The sequence below is a fragment of the Mercenaria mercenaria genome, chromosome 16 (genome assembly GCF_021730395.1).
Source record: "Mercenaria mercenaria strain notata chromosome 16, MADL_Memer_1, whole genome shotgun sequence".
NCBI classification, from domain to species: Eukaryota; Metazoa; Mollusca; class Bivalvia; order Venerida; family Veneridae; genus Mercenaria; species Mercenaria mercenaria.
The window spans coordinates 36,964,437-36,986,593 of NC_069376.1; the positions used below are offsets into that span (position 1 = coordinate 36,964,437).

General features: G+C 36.1%; 1 protein-coding gene across 2 annotated transcripts in view; it reads right to left on the reverse strand.

Moving 5' to 3' along the window:
- The window catches only part of LOC123540504 (uncharacterized), an 86,874-nt gene that overhangs the window by 54,937 nt on the left and 9,780 nt on the right, over nucleotides 1-22,157 (reverse strand). For both annotated transcript variants that reach the window (XM_045325587.2, XM_045325588.2), the window contains exon 2: nucleotides 13,488-13,644. In XM_045325587.2, the coding sequence (XP_045181522.2) occupies nucleotides 13,488-13,644 (157 nt within the window). The remainder of the gene's footprint in view (nucleotides 1-13,487; nucleotides 13,645-22,157) is intronic.

The following is a 22,157-nucleotide window of genomic DNA, read 5'->3' on the forward strand; positions in this document are numbered from 1 at the left end:
CTTCCAAGATGTGACGAAAATTGTCAACAGGCAACATGTCGAGCCCGCCCTTTGACCCCTAACTGTGACCTTGACCTTTGAGATAGGAACCTGGGGTTTGTACACAACACTTGGTCTCATTGAGTTAAACATTCATGCCAAATATAAACAAGATTCCTCAATGCATGTCAAAGTTAGACAAGATCCGACATGACCTTTAACCTCCAACCGTGACCTTGACCTTTGAGATACGAACCTACACTCCGTCTCACTGAGGTTAACATGCCAAATATAAACAAGATTGCTCCATGCATGTCAAAGTTATGGTCTAGACAAACAAATCCGGATGGACACACGCACGCACGTACACCGAACCGCCATTTGGACGACTATGTCTTTGCTTCCGCAAGTGGGCTCAACAAAAAATCTCTTGTCAAAGGGAATTACAGTGTCATTTTGGTTTCATTCATTAGAAGTTTCTTTTATAAATGCATTCACTTTTAGCACTGGGCCCCTAAAATACCCTGCTTATGTCAATGCCTCAGGAGGCATTTTCTTTTGGGTAGAATATAATTGAAATATGTCGAAAAAATCCCTGGGCATTAAACTCAAATGAAACAGTACCACCATTTCCGACTCAAGTTGTTTAATCATAAATTAACCTATAGCACTGTCTGACTCTTATTTCTCATTAATAAAACAAATCGTAAAAAACATTTATCGGTTCCCGGACTTAAACCCTTCTGGAGTGGTAAAGTACAAATTGCTGAGCATTGTTTATCCTTGGACTTTTTCGAAGATAAATTCAGTTAATCCCTCGCTTGTTTGAATTTCGAATAATTCAGGGATATGTGACTTACGAGATTATTTAAATCCCTATCTTTAAAGCTGAAGAGCAGACATTTACATATGTGATTTTCAGTCATTTATTCCGGATTAGATTTGCCAATGGAATGCTAATCCATGTTCATCATTAAAATAAAAATGGCAGGGGTTGTGTGTGGGAAGCAAGGATCAGTGTGGTACTTATATAATACTTTTAAACGAAATACACAAAAAATTAATTCTTTCCAAGATTTATAAAACTTGATTATTCACTGCATGCAGACTGGGTATTATTTGCGGTAGTCTTGTTTTGGCTAATATTTCGGATATGACAGAAGCATGAATTCAAAATACACAGCAATATTAAGAATCACTATCTCCCTAGGTATGAACAACTTGCAACGAAAGGCAAATTAATTTAATAATGTGAAAATGTTGTATTTCCTTCAAGGGGTTTAGGAGATACAGAGCGCCCCTGCAAAATGCAGTTCTTGAAATCATGAACACTTCAAACCATTAAAGAACTGTTCATGAACTAACCTTCAACAGTTCTTGATTTGTTTTCATGAATTTTTGGACATGAACTGTCCTTAAAATGTGTTCTTGAACTACTAAAGAATCACACAGACTTCTTGAATTGTCCATGATATAAGGTTAAAGGAACAATCATGATGTTATTTTCTTGAACCTTTCATGCACTACTCATGACAGGTAGTTCATGAACTAATGAAGAATCATGTTCATGAATGGTTCACTGCTAGTTCGTGAAGAAAAAATGGCACAATAAAAACATAGCAAGAAGTTCATGAACTATTCATGTTCAACAAAATATCAAGAACTATTCATGAAGTGAATAGTTCATGTACTGTTCATGTACATAAGTTCTTGAAGTCATCTTTCACTTTTCATGAACACAGTATTTAAGAATGTTTCAAGAATTTGTGCCATTTTATCTTCACGAACAATTCATGAAGTGTTCATGAACTCCATTCATGAATTATGCTTGCACTGTTCATGAACAGTAACATTTCATTTCGCAGGGGCGGCCGGGACACAAAATGGAAGGCTAAAACCTTTGACCTCGAGTTGTGACCTTGACCTTGAGCCAACATGGCTGATTCATGAGTTCTGCACATGATATCATCTTGATGAGGTGATCATTTCGCCCAAGTTTCAACAGAGCGCCAGACACAAAATGGAAGGTTCCAACCTTTGACCTTGACTTGTGACCTTGACCTTAAGCTCACATGGCTGACTCATGAGTTCTGCACATCGTCTTGATGAGGTGATCATTTGATCCAAGTTTCATGAAAATCCTTTAAGGGGTTTAAGTTATATGGAGCGGACACTATTGTTATGGATGGACAAAAAGCCGGAGACCGTTCCTATAACCCCCCCACCACTTCTGGAGGGGGATTAATAAAATTTGGAGAGGACCTTACAATGATTCTACAGACCAAGCTTGATGAAGTCCATTTAAGTGAATAATGAGAAGTTGTTAAAAGGCATTTCTTTTTTTACCTCTAGTCGTCTCTGAAAGGAGCTGAGTGCCCCAATTGAATAAAATTAAGAGAGGACCTTGTCATGATGCTACAGACAAAGTTTGGTGTAATTCTGACCAGCACGTTGAAAATGAGATGATATTTTAAAAGCAAGAATGTTGACCAAAGACACTGGACACTGAAGCATCTGCCTACACTAACCTGTGGTTCAGGTGAGTTAATAAAATTGACGCAAAAATGATCCAGTGTACAGAATCGTATTAAATACAATCATCGGGTGCAGTTTAAATGAGAATTAAACTTTTGCATCGTTATAAAATACACAAAATAAATTTAATTTGGCATTACAGAAATTGTTAGTATAATCCTTAACAAATGTTGTAGTAGATCCTGCCAGATTTAATAAATCCGAACAAATGCTATAAAAAGTTTAAATGATTTTCAATAAAAGTATTGCCTTAAGAAATTCAGAATGAAAGTTAATACACGTACTACATGAGAAATGGAATTTGCACCTATCCATTATTTTAGGTAAATTGTGTTTTAACAGTATGACAATAAACTAATTTCTTAAAGATCTGTATGTCTAGCATTTGACTATTATATCAGTGATTTGCTCCATCATACATTTCCTTATAATGCCGAGTTGTGTGTGTGTATGTGGGGAGGGGGGGTACATTCCCTTAAAATGCCGAGGTGTGTGCGTGTGGGGTGGGGGTGGGGGTGGGGGGGGGGGGGGGTACATTCCCTTATAATGCCAAGGAATTGGGGGGGGGGGGGGCAGTGAAGACATGTTGATAGGTGAATTTATCATATTAATCTGGGTTTTAAATTCTTTTTTTTTTGCAAACTTAAAAATGCATTAAGTATAGTTAATGAACAGTTTAATATTTTCATGAGTTTAAATCTGATAAATCTTATTATTTCAGCACATTATTCATCACTGAGACCTATTTATAGCACTGTCAATATTCCATTAGATACAATCTTCAACCACTTTACCCAAATAGTAGTCTGTAGTTGTTCGTAGGAGGTATCCCCTAAAGCAATTCAGATTTTATATAATTATGTCCCTTTTCTTTTCAAAACATAGATTTCAGGCAATTTACTGAAATATGTAAAGTAATTGTTAAGAAAAACAGAAATTTAGATTCTTTTTAAAAAATATCAAGTCGGTAAGTATTAAAAGTTATTGCAATATTGAAGGGGAGATAATCTATCAAAACAACCAAACATTTTCCATATTTATTTTCTCTCCATAATTTAGTGCAACACAGTCACACTTTGGTGCAATTTTTATTAGAGATGAAGAGTTAATCATATACACAATGCACTGGGGGATTAATCCTTGATCAGATAATCTCAAATGTAAATATTTAGTTAAGAGATAGGGATAATTCCATGCCTATATGTCCTTTAATCTAGATTAAGAGGGGTGGGAAATGTATTGGAAGGATTAAAATCGTAAACATCATACGTAAATCATGCCATCATTTAGTAATACTAAAATCTATAAGGCTATCCTTATACAAAATTGTTTCCATTTCATTGCAGCAAAACATTTTACAATTTCTCTTATTTTGAAAGTTTGCCTGAAAAAAAATCCCCCTTGACGACTTGCATTAGCATTTAGCATTACATTTTGAGAAAAAAAAATCAAACAACACCAAGTCATAGAAAGAAAGAGTTGTTTCACATGATAATTGAACAGCATATAAAACATGTATATTACTCTATGAAACAAGTGTCAGTATACTTATATAAACATTGAATTCCGGAAAAGGACTGCATAAAGGGGTCACACTTCCGGACAGTCAAATTCCTTTAAAAACTCACCATTTTCAAAGAACTGTTACAAATGTTCATTTTGATGCATTTGCAATAGTGTACAAGTGTTGAAATTTCACACTACTAGGTGGAAAGCAGTTTTCAGCAATTGTTTATTGTTATTTCTTTACAAATGGCATTCATTTTCAATTGGGACAACTTTTTCAGAATATTTTAAGTATCCGTCGCACGAAACAGTACGGCAGAACGTAATGGTCAGGTAAAATATTGGTAAAGATGTTGTTTGTTTATCAAATATTTCTGTGTTTTGATGATATACTCCTAAACCTTAACGATTTTGTTCCTGCTATTTCAGACAAGTATTTAACCAATTTGCACATATTAAAGACGTTTCTGTAATTATACGAAGTTCAGATTCTGCTAATTGAAAGGTGCAGTGACAAAATTTTATTAAACACTTTCTGTAGAGGAATCTATGAAAGAAAAATTCATCAGATAAAAGTATTACTATTGCCCAGATTTTTGACAAGTACTCAAACATTCCTTATATAAATGGAAATAGATGTGTGTCCATAGGACACTGGTACCCCAACTTCTTGTCACTATATATACAGTTATACGCTACTTGTTGGCAATGCAAGACTAAAACATTACCATAGGTTGTGGTTTAAGTCCAGAGAGGAGGAGAAGTATGGATACAATTTAACATAATCAAGAAATACAAGATAAAAGAAACTGAAAGAGATTCATAAGACACAAACATTTAGGCCCTTTCGGTATATTTTTTTGACTGTCAAGGACCATAACTCTGGTCTTATGAAATAAAATCCCAAACAAAACCCCTTGCACACAACTTCATTTGCTGAAATTAACAATCCTATGTTTCATGACTTAAAAGCAAATACTTGACAGGTTCGGGCAGATGGACATGCAGACATCACCCAAACCAAAATGGCGAGCTTAATTAAGCTTGCATTAAGGTCGCAGCAAGATTGCAGTTGCGATCTTAACAAGCATGCAGCAAGATTGCGATTGGAACCATCGCAACCATAATTTAAGCTTGCGCAAACTAATGCTTCCTGCAACCTAGTTAAGATCTTGCAAGCTTGTAAGGTTGCGCATGCTTGCGATTTGAACCCTAGCAATCTTAATTGCGACCTTGCAAGTTTGCACAATCATAATAAGATTGCAAGCTTGCGCAATCATAACAAGACTGCAAGCTTGTGCAATCTTGCAAGCTTAAACACACTTATATGGGTGTGTTGACAAAATCATTTGCGAGTCTCGCGACCTTGTTATCACAACAATAATAATCGCAGCAGCACATATATTGCACACCTTCCACTGACCAGCCCCCGACAGGTCAATGCCCTCAAAGTTTAGTATCGCAATCAGTTTGTACCAACAGAAGCCACATCATTACTGATATTTCCAATGATTATAATCAGTATATTCAAACTTACAGATTTCTTCGTCTTTTGCCAACCCTTGGAGGTTAAAAAGGGAAAATAACTGTAACATTAATGAAAACAGTAATGATAATAATAATAATAATAATCTGCAAGCAAGACAGTGTCAGCGTTAAAAACATTGTTCAGAATGTAGAAAATACATGTTCCTAATAACAGGCGCTCAAAAGATCATATCGCTTTATTGAAGACGGTTATAAGGTAATAAATCTGTCCCTATCTGACGTTTTTTACATACTCACAAAATTATAAAACAAGAAGCGATTCTCTGTGTGGCAGTAAAACCACTCCACAGCAATATACGAATGACGACAGTACCACTTAAGATAATCCTCACGGGACAATAAATAGGGATTAGTGTAATCCCCTTACCAAACAATGCCGATGACAATGATGTTTGTGTTTCAACTTTAGATAAGTAATACTTTGCTTTTATGGTAATCCCCAGGAATACCATGTCTTACGAGATAATCTCATGATGGCGAACACCAAAGGCTGCCAACAGAATAAGGCCAATCAAAATAAAATTGTTAGGTTATCAACTAATTCAGGTTATCAACAACATCATAAATTATCTATCAATCCATTTTGTTTGCAAAATAAGGCCAATCATAATAAAATTGTAAGGTCATAGATTACTGATCAATTTCAATTATAGTTTAAGACCAGGCAAAATAAAACTGTTAGGTTATCAACCATTTTCATAAGCTATCAATCAATTTCATTTACAGTACAAGGCCAGTCATAATAAACTTGTTAGGATATCAACCAATATGTCTAAATAATAAGGCTAGTACTAATCATATATTTGATTATCAACCACTATAGCCTTACTTGTTTGCCTCCAACTCTTTTAAAGATGATCAAGGAAAACAGTCTCCAGATGGTATCTTATAAACAATCAGCTGACAGTCTCCAAATGGCATTATACAAACCATTAGCTGGCTGTCTCCAATGTCATCTAGTAAACAATCAAATGGCATCTAATAAACAATCAGCTGGCTGTTTCCATTGGCATCTTACAATTATTACTGGCTGTCTCCAAATGGTATCTTACAAACAATACCTGACAGTCTCCAAATGGCATCTTATAAAGAAACAGCTGACAGTCTCCAAATGGCATCTTATAAGCAATCAGCTGACAGTCCCCAAATGGCATCTTATTAGCAATCAGCTGACAGTCTCTAAATGGCATTAACAATCATCAGCTGACAGTCTCCAAATGGCATCATACAAACCATCAGTTGGCTGTCTCCAAATAGCATCTTATAAACAATCAACTGCCTTTCTCTAAATGGCATCTTACAATTACTGGCTGTCTTCAAATGGCATCTTACAAACAATCAGATAATAGTCTCTAAATAGTATTTCATAAACAATCAGCTGACAGTTTCCAAATGGCATCTTATAAACAATCAGCTGGCTGTCTCCAAATGGCATCTTATAAACAATCAGCTGGCTGTCTCCAAATGGCATCTTATAAACAATCAGCTCACTGTCTCAAAATAGCATCTTATAAACAATCAGCTCGCTGTTTCCAAATGGCATCTTATAAACAATCAACTGCCGTTCTCTAAATGGCATCTTACAATTACTGGCTGTCTTCAAATGGCATTTTACAAACAATCAGATGACAGTCTCTAAATGGCATCTTATAAACAAACAGCTGACAGTCTCTAAATGGCATCTTATAAACAATAAGTTGGCTATCTCCAAAATGGCATTTTTTAAAAACAATAAGCTGACAGCCCCCAAATGGCATCTTAAAAACAATCAGCTGACAGTCCCCAAATGGCATCTTAAAAACAATCAGCTGACAGTCTCCAAATGGCATCTTATTAACAATCAACTGCCTTTCTCTAAATGGCATCTTACAATTACTGCCTGTCTTCAAATGGCATGTTACAAACAATCAGATGACAGTCTCTAAATGGTATTTCATAAACAATCAGCTGACAGTTTCCAAATGGCATCTAATAAACAATCAACTGCCTTTCTCTAAATGGCATCTTACAATTACTGGCTGTCTTCAAATGGCATCTTACAAACAATCAGATGACAGTCTCTAAATGGTATTTCATAAACAATCAGCTGACAGTTTCCAAATGGCATCTTATAAACAATCAGCTGGCTATCTCCAAAATGGCATTTTTTTAAACAATAAGCTGACAGTCCCCAAATGGCATCTTAAAAACAAACAGCTGACAGTCTCTAAATGGTATCTTATAAACAATCAGCTGGCTATCTCCAAAATGGCATTTTTTTAAACAATAAGCTGACAGTCCCCAAATGGCATCTTAAAAACAAACAGCTGACAGTCACTAAATGGTATCTTATAAACAATCAGCTGGCTATCTCCAAAATGGCATTTTTTTAAACAATAAGCTGACAGTCCCCAAATGGCATCTTAAAAACAATCAGCTGACAGTCTCCAAAAGGCATCTTATAAACAAACAGCTGACAGTCTCTCAATGGCATCTTATAAACAATCAGCTGTCAGTCCCCAAATAGTATTTTTAAACAATCAGCTGAAAGTCTCTAAATGGCATCTTAAAAACAATCAGCTGACAGTCCCCAAATGGCATTTTTTTAACAATCAGCTGAAAGTCTCTAAATGGCATCTTATAAACAATCAGCTGACAGTCCCCAAATGGCATCTTATAAACAATCAGCTGACAGTCCCCAAATGGTATCTTATAAACAGCTGACTTCCCCAAATGACATCTTATAAACAATCAGCTAGCTGTCCCCAAATGGCATCTTATAAACAATCAGCTAGCTGTCTCCAGATGGCATCTTATAAACAATCAGCTCACAGTTTCCAAATGGCATCTTATAAGCAATCAACTAGCTATTACCAAACGGCATCTTATAAATAATCAGCTAGCAGTCTCCTAATGGCATCTTATAAACAATCATCTGACAGTCCCCAAATGGACAATCAGCTGACAGTCTCTAAATGGCATAAATGATCAGCTGACAGTCTCCAAATGGCACCATACAAACATTCAGCTGGCTGTCTCCAAATGGCATCTTATAAACAATCTGCTGGCTGTCTCAAAATGGCATCTTATAAACAATCAACTGCCTTTCTCTAAATGGCATCTTACAATTACTGGCTGTCTTCAAATGGCATCTTATAAACAATCAGCTGGCTGTCTCCAAATGGCATCTTATAAACAATCAGCTGGCTGTCTCCAAATGGCATCTTATAAACAATCAACTGCCTTTCTCTAAATGGTATCTTACAATTACTGGCTGTCTTAAAATGTCATCTTACAAACAATCAGATGACAGTCTCTAAATGGTATTTCATAAACAACTAGCTGACAGTTTCCAAATGGCATCATATAAACAATCAGCTGGCTATCTCCAAACGGTATTTTTTAAACAATCAGCTGACAGTCCCCAAATGGCATCTTAAAAACAGTCAGCCAATCAGCTGACAGTCTTCAAATGGCATCTTATAAACAAACAGCTGACAGTCTCCAAATAGCATCTTATAAACAATCAGCCGAGAGTCTCCAAATGGCATCTTATAAATTCTTATTTGTTGGATCACAGGTGAAGAAGAATGTCTTTAAAACCGATTAACATAAACCAAATCTAAATCTACAAAGTGGTTTGAACTTGTGACATCTCATTTAAATTTAAACTAATTTGTTTTAGCTTCATTTTACTTATTTTGATCACCACTACTACTTTCATGTAAGAAGTGCATTTGTGAGCAGGCGGGGTTCAAACTCACATCCTCCCAGTTCTACCTGAGACTGTTAGGTCCTCAAGACCTCTGAGCACTCACCATGTGACATTTAAACTTTACAGTATTGATATAGCTGGATAGTGTCTTCAACTAACCACATCAACAATTAAAACTGTTTTAATTTGATTTTAATTCTGATGTTCATAAACTTACAACATGCCTTGAGGGAAAAGAATGTAAAATAACAAGATATACATAGCATACATTCAGTTGCCCAAAGGTTAAAAATAAAACAAGTCAACTTTTTTAAGTGAACATAACAGATTTTAAAAGATAAAATATCTTATTAAATCAAGACATTGAAAAAATGTAAATGGTTGGCCCTGTGGTCTAATGGGAACATGCTTGACTGTCAATCTAGAGGTTCAGGGTTCGTATGCTGGTCTAGGCACTTGAAATTTCTAAGATGCTCTCGAGTGTCTCCCAACAAAGATGCCAGTAAAAAGAAGGCCTTGCATAAACTGGTACTATACATCAGGCATGTTAAAGAACTAGACTATCTATTTGCAATGAGCAAGGCTCAGTTAGCTGGACATGCCAGTATCTAAATGACTCGGGGTTTTCTCTCACTCTCTTGTTCTGGTCAGATTGTTCAATGTCTGTTCATTCATGTACAAGGTTCATTTTCTTATCACAGGCAACCATCCTATGAACTATGACAGTCTCAGGCAACGGCTTTCATCCTTTTTTGATCATAAACTGTTTTCAGTTTCAAGGTCACTATTACCTCAACCTATGGACACGCATAAAACAGGGGTCATCTAGCGCCGAAAAGCACCATCCTGTAAAGTTTGACAACTTGCAGACTGAAGTGTTTCCCTAATTATTGACTGGGAACTGTTTTCAGTCTGAAGGCCAATGGAACTCTGACCTTACGCATTCATCCTATGAAGTTTATTCAAGTTAACCAATTTAAGTAAAAGCATTTCCTAGATATTGATCAGAATCCAAGTAGTCAACCAAAAGATGGACCAAAACATACAGACCAACAAACTAATGTTGACGAGTAATACAAAATATCCCAGCCTCTAAGGCCTTTTTGATAGTATATACAAAAGCAACTTTTTTAGTGGGTTGTAGGGATCTGAGTAGATTTGTCCAAGGATCTAAAAGCATACAGAAGAAACAAAATGTTTAACCATCTAGAGATTTTAACTTTAACCATTGAACTCTATGACATTCTAGGAAAGACACTAAGAAACCACCAGACATCTCCAAACTTAAACCAACAAAATCTGTAATATATTACAAGGACAGACTCACCACCAGACATCTCCAAACTTAAACCAACAAAATCTGTAATATATTACAAGGACAGACTGATAATGTAGGGATGAAAGTGAAAGTAGTCTAATGCTTTATACATGTTACATGCACTGAGACCTCTTTTGCTCTAGACCCTGCTGGCTGGGTGGATGTGGATATTGTGAAAGTAGTCTAATGCTTCGTACATGTTACATGCACTGAGACCTCTTTTGCTCTAGACCCTGCTGGCTGGGTGGATGTGGATATTGTGAAAGTAGTCTAATGCTTCGTACATGTTATATGCACTGAGACCTCTTTTGCTCTAGACCCTGCTGGCTGGGTGGATGTGGATATTGTGAAAGTAGTCTAATGCTTTATACATGTTATATGCACTGAGACCTCTTTTGCTCTAGACCCTGCTGGCTGGGTGGATGTGGATATTGTGAAAGTAGTCTAATGCTTTATACATGTTATATGCACTGAGACCTCTTTTGCTCTAGACCTTGCTGGCTGGGTGGATGTGGATATTGAACTAACCTCCTGCAGTTTTGTAAAACATCCTCAAAGTCTATGCAATGATCAATTAGTCAACTGCATAAACTAATGAAAGCTCGAAAAAAAGTTTTACATGGAAGCTATTTTTGGCTTCATTAAGTGTTAGGTACACGTTTTGGAAAAAAAAAGATTCAAACATCACCAAATCAAAGAAAGAAAGAGTTGTTTTACATGAAAATTAAAATTCAATATAACATTTATATCATTAAAACCGTAGTCATTTTACTCTGAATTTTGGAAAGGGGCTGCATGAAGAGGCCACACCTCTGGACAGTTCCAACGCCTTCAAAGACTCACTTTTCTTAAAGAACTATTACATGTCTCATTTTTGATGCTTCTGCTCTAATGTCCGGTGCTAAACTTCACATAATTAGGTTAAACATCATTTTAAACAATTGTTTATTTTTGGCACTTTTTTAAAGGGGGACAATTTTTTGAGAATACATTAAGTATCCAATGGTATGGGACAGTACAGTAAAAGATGTATTGGACAGGTGGGTTCTTGGTAAAGATGTTGTTTGTTTACCAAAGATTTCAGTGGATTGGTGATATACTTCTAAACCTTAGGCTTGTATTATAAAAACCTTCCATACAGTTTCATTCAAAAACACAACCTGACAACAGGAAAGCAAAAATGTAAAATCAACAAAACCATAAGAAAGAGCTACATCCACCCACCTCAATGTGTGGGATGCTGAAGTAAAAAGCAACTTTTTTTTTCATAGGACTTAATTGTTTATTTTGGTCTAAGACCATAACCGTAGCAACAATTGTCTACAATATGTTGTCTATCTGCCATGATGGCCTTGTACTGTTTATCTGTCAGAGTGTTCGCTGTGGGCTGCATTACTAAAATGACATTGTTCTAAAGAAAAGATTTTCAACGTTTTCCAACTAAATTATCTAGACATAGAAAGTTAACAGGTCCTTTTGCTGAATATATTGAAAACACTGGGGTAAACTGTTTGCTGCACCAAAATGCATGTTGAAAGTTTGCAAAGTGATTCCCTCTGTCAAACTAGTCCAAGCCATTGATCAAAACTAAAAATGAACAAAATGATATACTATGTGATGTGGCTTATGAAAATTACAGCACACATTATTTGCAATTAAGGGGATGGGATGCCACAGTACCTTTAACACTGGGCTAAAGACTGGTCTCAAAACAAGAGCTGTCGGAGGACAGCAACGCTCGACTATTCAACAGCCTTGTCAATTGAATGAATACAAAAGTTGAAAAAGGGGCATAATTTTGTAAAATGCAAAGTAGAGGTACTGAACCTCTGTACTGCATGTCATATCATGACAGTGAACAAGAGTGTGAAGTTTCAATCCTTTCCAATTTGTGGATACTGAGATACCAGCTTACATACAAAAACTTAACAAAAAACTGCTAAGTCAAAGGGGCATAATTTTGTAAAAATGCCAAGAAGAGTTATGGGACCTTCACAGTGCATGTTAGATCATGACAGTGAACAAGTGTGTGAAGTTTCAATTTATTCTAATTAGTGGATACTGAGATATCAGATTACATACAAAAATTTAACCAAAAACTGCTAAGTCGAAAAAGGGGCATAATTTTGAAAAAAAAGAGAGTAGAGTTATGGGACTTGCTTAGTGCATGTCAGATCATGATAGTGAACAAGTATGTGAAGTTTCAATCCATTCCCATTAGTAAGTACTGAGATATCAGCTTACATACAAAACCTTAACCAAAAATTTCTAAGTCGAAAAAGGGGCATAATTTTGTAAAAAAGCAAAATAGAGTTATGGAACCTGTGCAATGTAGATCAGTTCATCACAGTGAATAAGAGTGTGAAGTTTCAATCCATTCCCACAAGTGGTTACTGAGTTACCAGCTTACATACAAAACCTTAACCAAAAATTTCTAAGTCGAAAAAGGGGCATAATTTTGTAAAAAAGCAAAATAGAGTTATGGAACCTGTGCAAAGTAAGTCAGTTTGTCACAGTGAATAAGTGTGTGAAGTTTCAATCCATTCCCACAAGTGGTTACTGAGATACCAGCTTACATACAAAACCTTAACCAAAATCGGGACGCGGACGCGGACGCCGACACATGGGCGAGTGCAATAGCTCACTATTCTATGAATAGTCGAGCTAAAAACTGACCAAAAGTTAGGCTTTTTTTTAATCACAACACCTCATCTCAGCATATGTGTTCAGGTCCAAAGTTATGAAACAGTTTCAAAACCAGTCTTAAAACTGTTAACATCTGATTGGTCGACATTGTGCTCAGTCTTGAAACTAACCAATGGCAAGGCTGGTTTTGAGACTGGTCTCAAATCTCAAGCTTTATCACCTTGGACCCAGGTGTGAGCAAAAAAAAAAACAAACACTTACATGAAGAGGATGGTGAGAGTTCCAGCGAAGATGATGATGACGGTGACAGGGATGAAAGAGGCTGCTGTAAATGCTTTGTCGGTGAAGTCTTGGTTACCGGGAATGGTTCCCGTGGTAACTGTGTCTGTATCCCTTCTAGCTCCATCTGAGTGGATGCCTGAAAATACAGGAAAATAAAAAAATGATTTAAGACAGTGCATAGGCTTTCAAACCCTTGTAAACATTAGAATAATTATGATGTGTTATATTATGAAAATTTACAAAACCACCAATTAAAAGCACCATACATGAAAATTTTAAGTGGTAAAACACTCTCAAAATGACATTTTCAAGGTGCTGAAATATCTGATATGTACGCGTGACCAAAACTTGCAACATTTAAGAATGGTAAAATTATGCAAGGTTTAATCTACCATAACCTATAAATATTTCCCATAAAAATTATTAAGGCCCTATGAACTCAAAACGAATTTTTTCAGAAAATAATATAGAAAATGTGAAACAAGAGCTCGTAGAACAGGAAATGCCCCCCTGGATGCATCCAGTAATTGCACAAGGAACAGAAATTATTTTGTCACTGTGCACAAAAGTTCTACTGTTCTTGGTCAAAGTGACCTTGACCTTTGACCTATTAACCTCAAAATCAATAGGGGTCATCTGCTTGTCATGATAAACCTCCCTATTAAGTTTTGTGATCCTAGGCCCAAGCATTCTCAAATTATGGTCCAGACACATTTTAAATGTTCAAGGTCATTGTGACCTTGACCTTTGATCTATTTACCTCAAAATAAATAAGGGCCATATGCTGGTCATGATCAACCTCCCTATTAAGTTTCGTGATCATAGGCCCAAGCATTCTCAAGTTATAGTCTGGAAACAGTTTTACTGTTCCGGGTCACTGTGATCTTGACCTACTGACCTCAAAATCAATTGGGGTCAACTGCTGGTCATGACCAACCATCCTATCAAATTTCATAAGCTTAGGCCCAAGCGTTCTTGAGTTATCGTCCAGAAACAGTTGAACTGTTCAGGGTCACCTTGACCTTTGACCTACTGATCTCAAAATCAATAGGGGTCATCTGCTGGTTTTGACCAACCGCCCTATCAACTTTCATGAATCTAGGCCCAAGCGTTCTTGAGTTATCATCTGGAAATGGATTGGTCTACATACCGATCGACAGACCGACGACCTCTGCAAAACAATATTCCCCTCCTTCTCCGAAGGGGGGCATAAAAAGTAGAAATTATTCCCTTACTAACATTTCTGATTTTACAATCTACAGATACGATATCCTGTTGTCCAAAATAAGGAAAAACAAATATTTTAAAATAACACAAGTGAATGCCAATACTCATTGCTGACTACTGATTCCTTCCCATAATTAGATCTTGTTCTTCCTGAGAAAGAGACATCAAGATTTAGGTACCATCCCCGTCTTTCATTAGATTATTCAACTGATGGCAACGGATTATTAGATTTTCTGGCTTTCTACATCGTACACTTACAGGATTAAGACAGGGAGATTGGAATTTCTAATCACTGATGGGGAATTATGCTTAAAGCTTTAGGGAATCTTCCATGTATTGTAATAGATTCTAAGAGACAATGGGAATGTTTAATGTTTATTTAGATGATCCTGCTACGCAGACCTGTGAAGAGAAAAAAATGACTCCCATTACGTTTGTTTTTTGTAACATCATGTCTTTTCCCTCTTACATTATGAATCCATCTGCATCTTGACCTACCAACAGTCTCATTGTTTTTTGGATCTCCTTTCTAAAATACAGCATCACCCTATACGGTATGACATTCAAACTTATTTCATTTATAAGAGCCATCAGTAAAACATAAATGCCCCCATGATGATGGCTTGCTGCAGGAAACTTGGTAGGCAACTCTATGTCTCGATTATGCTGTAACCTTGACCTTTGACCAAATTGCCCAGAAAAAGATAAGGATCACCTAGGGACCATAGACTATCATGTAGTAGTTTAATGGCCATAAGCCTAAGAGGCTTCATGCTACTGATCCTTAACAATTTCTTACTTATCAAGGTCAATGCAACCTTGACTCTTGACTTAACAATGATCTATTGACCAACAGCAAACATGCCATAAAGTTTGATATTTCTTATTGGCAGAAGCACTCTTCTGAAAACAAATCACTTTTACTCTTAAGGCTGGCCGCTGTTACCTTGACCTTGAAATTTTCCAATGATCAGTGACATAGAATTTGACCTAAGGTTCTCCATCTGAACTTGACCTAGAACTCATAAAGCCAATCATTCTGACAAAGAGTTATGATGATCAAGTTGAAAAAGTGGCCTCCAAAGTCTGATAACCTATTTTTTTCCAAGGGACCCAGTTATTAAATCATCCAAGATTCTGTTGAGGGTAATATTCTGACCAAGTTTCATTAAGACTGGGCTAAAATTGTGACCTCTAGAGTATTAACAGTTAAATTGTTGACAACGAAAGGCGCACAAAGGCGGAAGCAGGGTGATCACAAAAGCTCACTTTTAGCACTTTGTGCACAGGTGAGCAAAAGCGTACCTTAGGTAACATTATTGTATTACAGTGGTCAAAAAAGAAACCTTTATATAATATATATCTCATACAAAATATATCCCCTATTTACCATTTTAGTCCCAAGTAAGTTTTAAACAGTGGTTTTAATGATACATGTACACTTTAAACAGAAAATGTTAGAGCAAATATCAAATATTATAAAATAAATATTATTATAATTTATTTAAATTGAAATTTTATGAGTATAATCTAACAAACAGCATAATTTCTTCTATTTTAATCATTTCTAACTACTGTGAAATCATTCAATTTCTTGGGCACATAATTTACACAAAACGGCTATTTCGTGGGAATAGGAAATTATGGATTCAAAATGATGAATATTAAACGAAATCCACGAAAATTTGACTCCCAAGAATATAAATGATTTCACAATATATGTAACTAATACAGTAGGTAGTCTTATACCAAATTTACCGACTACACAAGTGTTCTTCATGAATACTACTGCTTAATACCCACTGAACCACACTGATTTATCTTTTTAATTTTGTCATTCTAATATAATAAAAGCTGTTTTCTAAATTTCGAAAAAAAAAATCACAAAAAGCTGAATATATACACCTTTAACAGAATGTTACATAGTATAGTTCCTGCTTACATCGCAGAAAAAAAAGCTTTCACAAATCTATCTTACCATTATCAGAGAAATGGCAAGTAATTTTAGAACTCACAGATTCCGTAAAATGTCAATTCCAGCTGATGTCATAACGAGATTATTCCGTATTAGGATTACCAGTATTAATTCAGGATTAATCAATAGCAGGAGTGTGCCTTGCTAATAGGAAATCTTACTATTACCATGGAAACTTTCGGATACTATTTACAATCTATCGGAGGAAAAATGAAACCTTAAAGGCATACTTAGTGGCGTTAATCTATTTTCCAATACGAAAGATTAACTCGGGGACTTTGCTGGAAAACTGACATATCGTTAATAAGAAGAAGCTTGAAGATTTAAAACTGTTATATTTCTCTGTCTCTGTAGACATATTACTCATTCATAGGCATACTTAATGACTGTAACAATACACTCATAATGCATGGAGAAGGGTAGCAAAATGTTCTCAATTATGTCAAAGAAAAAAATATCTTGTCATACATTTCCAGTAATATTTTGATCTGTCATCCTAAATACTGTAAAATCATTAATATTTGAGGAGTACTAATTTCTGTGTTTTTGTTCATGCCTGTGTTAATATGCGAAATTACTGTATCATTAGATATATATGCGGGTCAAAAAGTTTGCAAACTGCCGATTCCAGACTTTTTGCAAGCAGAAATATTTACAAATCGCCTAAAAATGAAGTGCCAAAGCTAATAGCTAAAAATTTTGTTTATCTTAACTTAACTGTAATGACCTGTCTTGGTGAACGTAGAAATTGACGCTGCTCAGTCAATCCCAACAAGTAAAAAACTTCCTATCTATCTTAACCTTTAGCCTGCTGGCAGCAAGTGATTCTGCCTTTGCGACCAGTGCAGGCTGATCATGGTATGCACTGTTTGCTATTCAGTCAGTAACTTTTCAGTGTGCACCAATGTTTGGCGGTTAAAACCGTCCCCAAAACCGGGGATGGTCAATACTCCCTGAAGTGGTCAATACCGGTCAACGCTGGTCGATTAGTCAATACTGGTCAATTAGTCAATAGTGACTATTCAGATAACCCTGAAGACACATGCTAAGTTTCAATTCAATATCTGCATTTGTTTTGGAGATACCGGTAGTAACTTGCATGCAAAACTTTAACCAGAATTTTGTAAGTCCAAAAGGGGGCATAATTTGCCAAAAATACATGTCAGAGTTATGGAACTTGACCCAGTGAGGTTGGTAATTGACCTAGAAATAGAAAAAATAAGTTTCAAAGCTATATGCCTTGAAATGATAGCCATTTGTACTTGCATGCAAAACTTTAACCAAGGTGTGACGCCGACACCAGGGTAAGTAGAATAGCTAGCCTATTCTTCGAACAGTCGAGCTAAAAACTGCTAATTTAACTGAACTTAATTTGTAGAAAGTATTTAATAAACTGTAGCAGTAAGTGTTTGATTCACAAGTGATAAATCTAATTATTTTTACTGGTATAAATAATTTAATGAAAAATGCTGTGAACACCTGGACCCTTTCATGGAAGTGGTTTAATTGTGTTTTCATATCAATTATCACATTGCCTAATTGATACCATGTCTTACAATACACAATAGATAAGTTGCAGGCCTGTTTATCTAGTCACTAATTAGCTATCATGATCAATAATCCCACTGTATTATTCTAAATGCTTGAAGATGGTAAAATCATTTTTTAAAAATATGTAATGCAATCAAAGTATTCAACTGACAAGTATTTACCACTTTATGTACCGATCAAGGATATTAAGTAGGACCAAAATTTGAATTGACCAGTACTGTCCAATTCAATGAGTGTAATTTATAGTAATAAAATCTTTGAATAATTTAAAATAAAGGCTACTGCAAGAAGATAAAAGCATTGAATACATTAGTACTGACCAGTCAAATGGCGCCTGACCAGCACATTGCCAAGGACCAAAACTGAATTGACCAGTATTGACCAACTATACTTTTTAATGGACAAAATTTTGTATTATTCAAATTGCTTTATTATTTTTATATTACTATTACAGCCTGTGCTAATCTGTGAAAGTACATTATTCAAAGTGTTGAATAAACCAGTATCTGACCACCAAAGAGTGACCATAGTAATAAATCGACCAGTATTCATAATTTTAACATGTCCAAAACATTGCGGAATTATACTAATTTCACTTGGGTAATGATTACATTATACTCGGATTTTATTATAGACTCCTTGTGTAAAATCTCAAACTTTAAACTAAAATCAAAGTATTACGTCCACATAATTTTTAAATGAAAGTAGGAAGTTTTGTACTTTGTAGTATGGTCTTCCGCATGTGAAGTCAAAAATCTGATTTGATTTCTAAACAAGAGCTGTCAGAGGACAGCAACACTCGACTATTCAACAGCCTTGTCAATTGAATTAATACGAAAGTCGAAAAAGGGGCATAATTTTGTAAAAATGGGAAAAAGGGTTATGGAACCTTCACAGTGCTTATCAGCTCATAAAGTGAACAAGTGCGTGAAGTTTCAATCCTTTCCCATAGGTGGATACTGAAATACCAGCTTACATACAAAAACTTAACCAAAACTGCTAAGTCGAAAAAGGGGCATAATTTTGAAAAAAAATGCAAAGTAGAGTTATGGGACCTACACAGTGCATATCAGATCATGACAGTGAACAAGTGTGTGAAGTTTCAATCCATTCCCATTAGTGGGTACTGAGATACCAGCTTACATACAAAACCTTAACCAAGAATTTCTAAGTCGAAAAAGGGGCATAATTTTGTAAAAAAGCAAAATAGAGTTATGGAGCCTGTGCAATGTAGGTCAGTTTATCACAGTGAATAAGTGTGTGAAGTTTCAATCCATTCCCACAAGTGGTTACTGAGATACCAGCTTACATACAATACCTTAACCAACAATTTCCAAGTCGAAAAGGGGCATAATTTTGTAAAAAAGCAAAATAGAGTTATGGAACCTGTGCAGTGTAGGTCAGTTTATCACAGTGAATAAGTGTGTGAAGTTTCAATCCATTCCCACAAGTGGTTACTGAGATACCAGCTTACATACAAAACCTTAACCAAGAATTTCTAAGTCGAAAAAGGGGCATAATTTTGTAAAAAAGGAAAATAGAGTTATGGAACCTTTGCAATGTAGGTCAGTTTATCACAGTGAATAAGTGTGTGAAGTTTCAATCCATTCCCACAAGTGGTTACTGAGATATCAGCTTACATACCAAACCTTAACCAAATCCGGATGCGGACGCCGACGCATGGGTGAGTCCAATAGCTCTACTATTCTTTGAATAGTCCAGCTAAAAAATGTGATATTTATTTCTTAAGTCACTATAATATTATGTTCATTGTAAAAATACTTGGTTTTACCCAAGTGGAAATTAGCAGGTGCTTGAAAATGCAGCTCTCTGATTGGTCAGTTAGAATGCCTGATGTCATGATAAAGTTATGAAATTCAACCTGTACTGACCGCCTGCCCGGTCAATTCTCATATTGACCGGCTTTTTGCCAACATTGTTGTCTTTGACAAAACCATGAAATTCAATTTCCACAAAATTAAAATATTCTGGTGGTGGGCGGCTAATTATCTTGTTTGCATCAATCCATAAAATTAAATCCCAGCGAATAAATAAAATTCCCATTTATCTAATCTGGAAAAACTCATAAATATCCACTAGCCTGGCTCCCTGGCTGCATGGTTATTTATTTATTTTTATATACACTGCAAACCTTTTTAACCGATGACTAAACCATATTTGGAGCCAGGGGCAATAAAAAATATAAATATAGAAACAACCTGCTGGAGTTACTTCCATTGTAATGAAGAAAACTTTTATATTAGAAATATGACAAAACAAACATAGTGACGGGAGCCAGTCTATACAGTGCAACCTCTGTAGAGCAATACCCTTTGGAAGATACAAATATTGACTGTTACGTAGAGGCTGTTGTTCTGGAGGAGGAAAATTTGATAGAATATTTCAGCTAACGGAAATTTATGATGTTGTTATAGAGAGGTTTTCGCTTAAGGGAGGACCTCTTTGTAGAAGTTGTACTGTATATACAAAACAAACCTGAAATTTGTTGATAGAAGCTGAACTTGCACACTTTAGGTACAAATGGGTGATTATTTTAAAACATGTCACCCAAAACTCTGTGTACTAACACTCACAAAACCCATGTGGAACAATTTGAATTGTCTTTATAAATTTTCAAGGGTATCAAAAATAATGCTGAATAGACACGTAAACTACCTTTGTACCCTTTACCTAATTGTATGACGCTGACCTTGAATCACCTCGGCTGACAAATTTGCTATGCACACTGTATGACCCTGACCTTAAACAAGAGCTCGTCGAACACGAAATGCCCCCCTTGATGCATTCAGTAATTGCACAAGGAACAGAAATTATTTACTCACTGTAAACAAAAGTTCTACTGTTCTTGTTCAATGTGACCTTGACTTTTGACCTATTGACCTCAAAATCAACAGGGGTCATTAGCTGGTCATGATCAACCTCCCTATTAAGTTTCGTGATGCTAGGCCCAAGCGTTCTCAAGGTATCGTCCGAAAAGGGTTTAACTGTTCCGGGTCAATGAGACCTTGACCTTTGGCCTACTGACCTCAAAATCTATAGGGGTCATCTACTTGTCATGACCAACCTCCCTTTCAAGTTTCATTATCCTAGGCCCAAGCGTTTTCAAGAAATTGTCTGCAAACGGTTTAAATGTTCCCAGTCACTGTAACCTTGAACTTTGACCTACTGACCTCAAAATCAATAGGGGTCATCTGCTGGTCATGATGAACCTCTGTATCATCTTTCATGACCCTTGGCCCAAGCGTTCTCAAGTTATCGTCCAGAAACTGTTTAACTGTTCCTGGCAAATGTGACCTTGAACTTTGACCTAATGACCTCAAAATCAATAGGGGTCTTCTGCTGGTCATGATCAATCTCCCTATCAATAATCAATTTTCCTGGTCCTAGGCAAAAACGTTCTTGAGTTATCGCCCGGACACTGTTTTACTGTTCCTAGTCTCTGTGACCTTGACCTTTTGACCTTTGACCTACTGATCTCAAAATCAATAGGGGTCATCTCCTGGTCATGACCAACCTCCCTATCAACTTGCATGAACCTAGGCCCAAGCATTCTTGAGTTATTATCTGGAAACCGTTTAACTGTTCAGGGTCACTGTGACCTTGACCTTTGACATTCAGATCTCAAAATTAATTCATCTGCTGGTGATGACCAACCTTCCTATCAACTTTCATGATCCTAGGCCCAAGCGTTCTTGAATTATCATCCGGAAACGGAATGGTCTACATTCCGACCTGCTAAACAATATACCCCTCCTTCTTTGAAGGGGGGCATAATAAACATACCTGACAAATTTGTTTTATGTGCACATTATGACACTGGCCTATAATCAACATGGCTGACAAATATGCTATGCACACTCTTTGACCCTGACCTT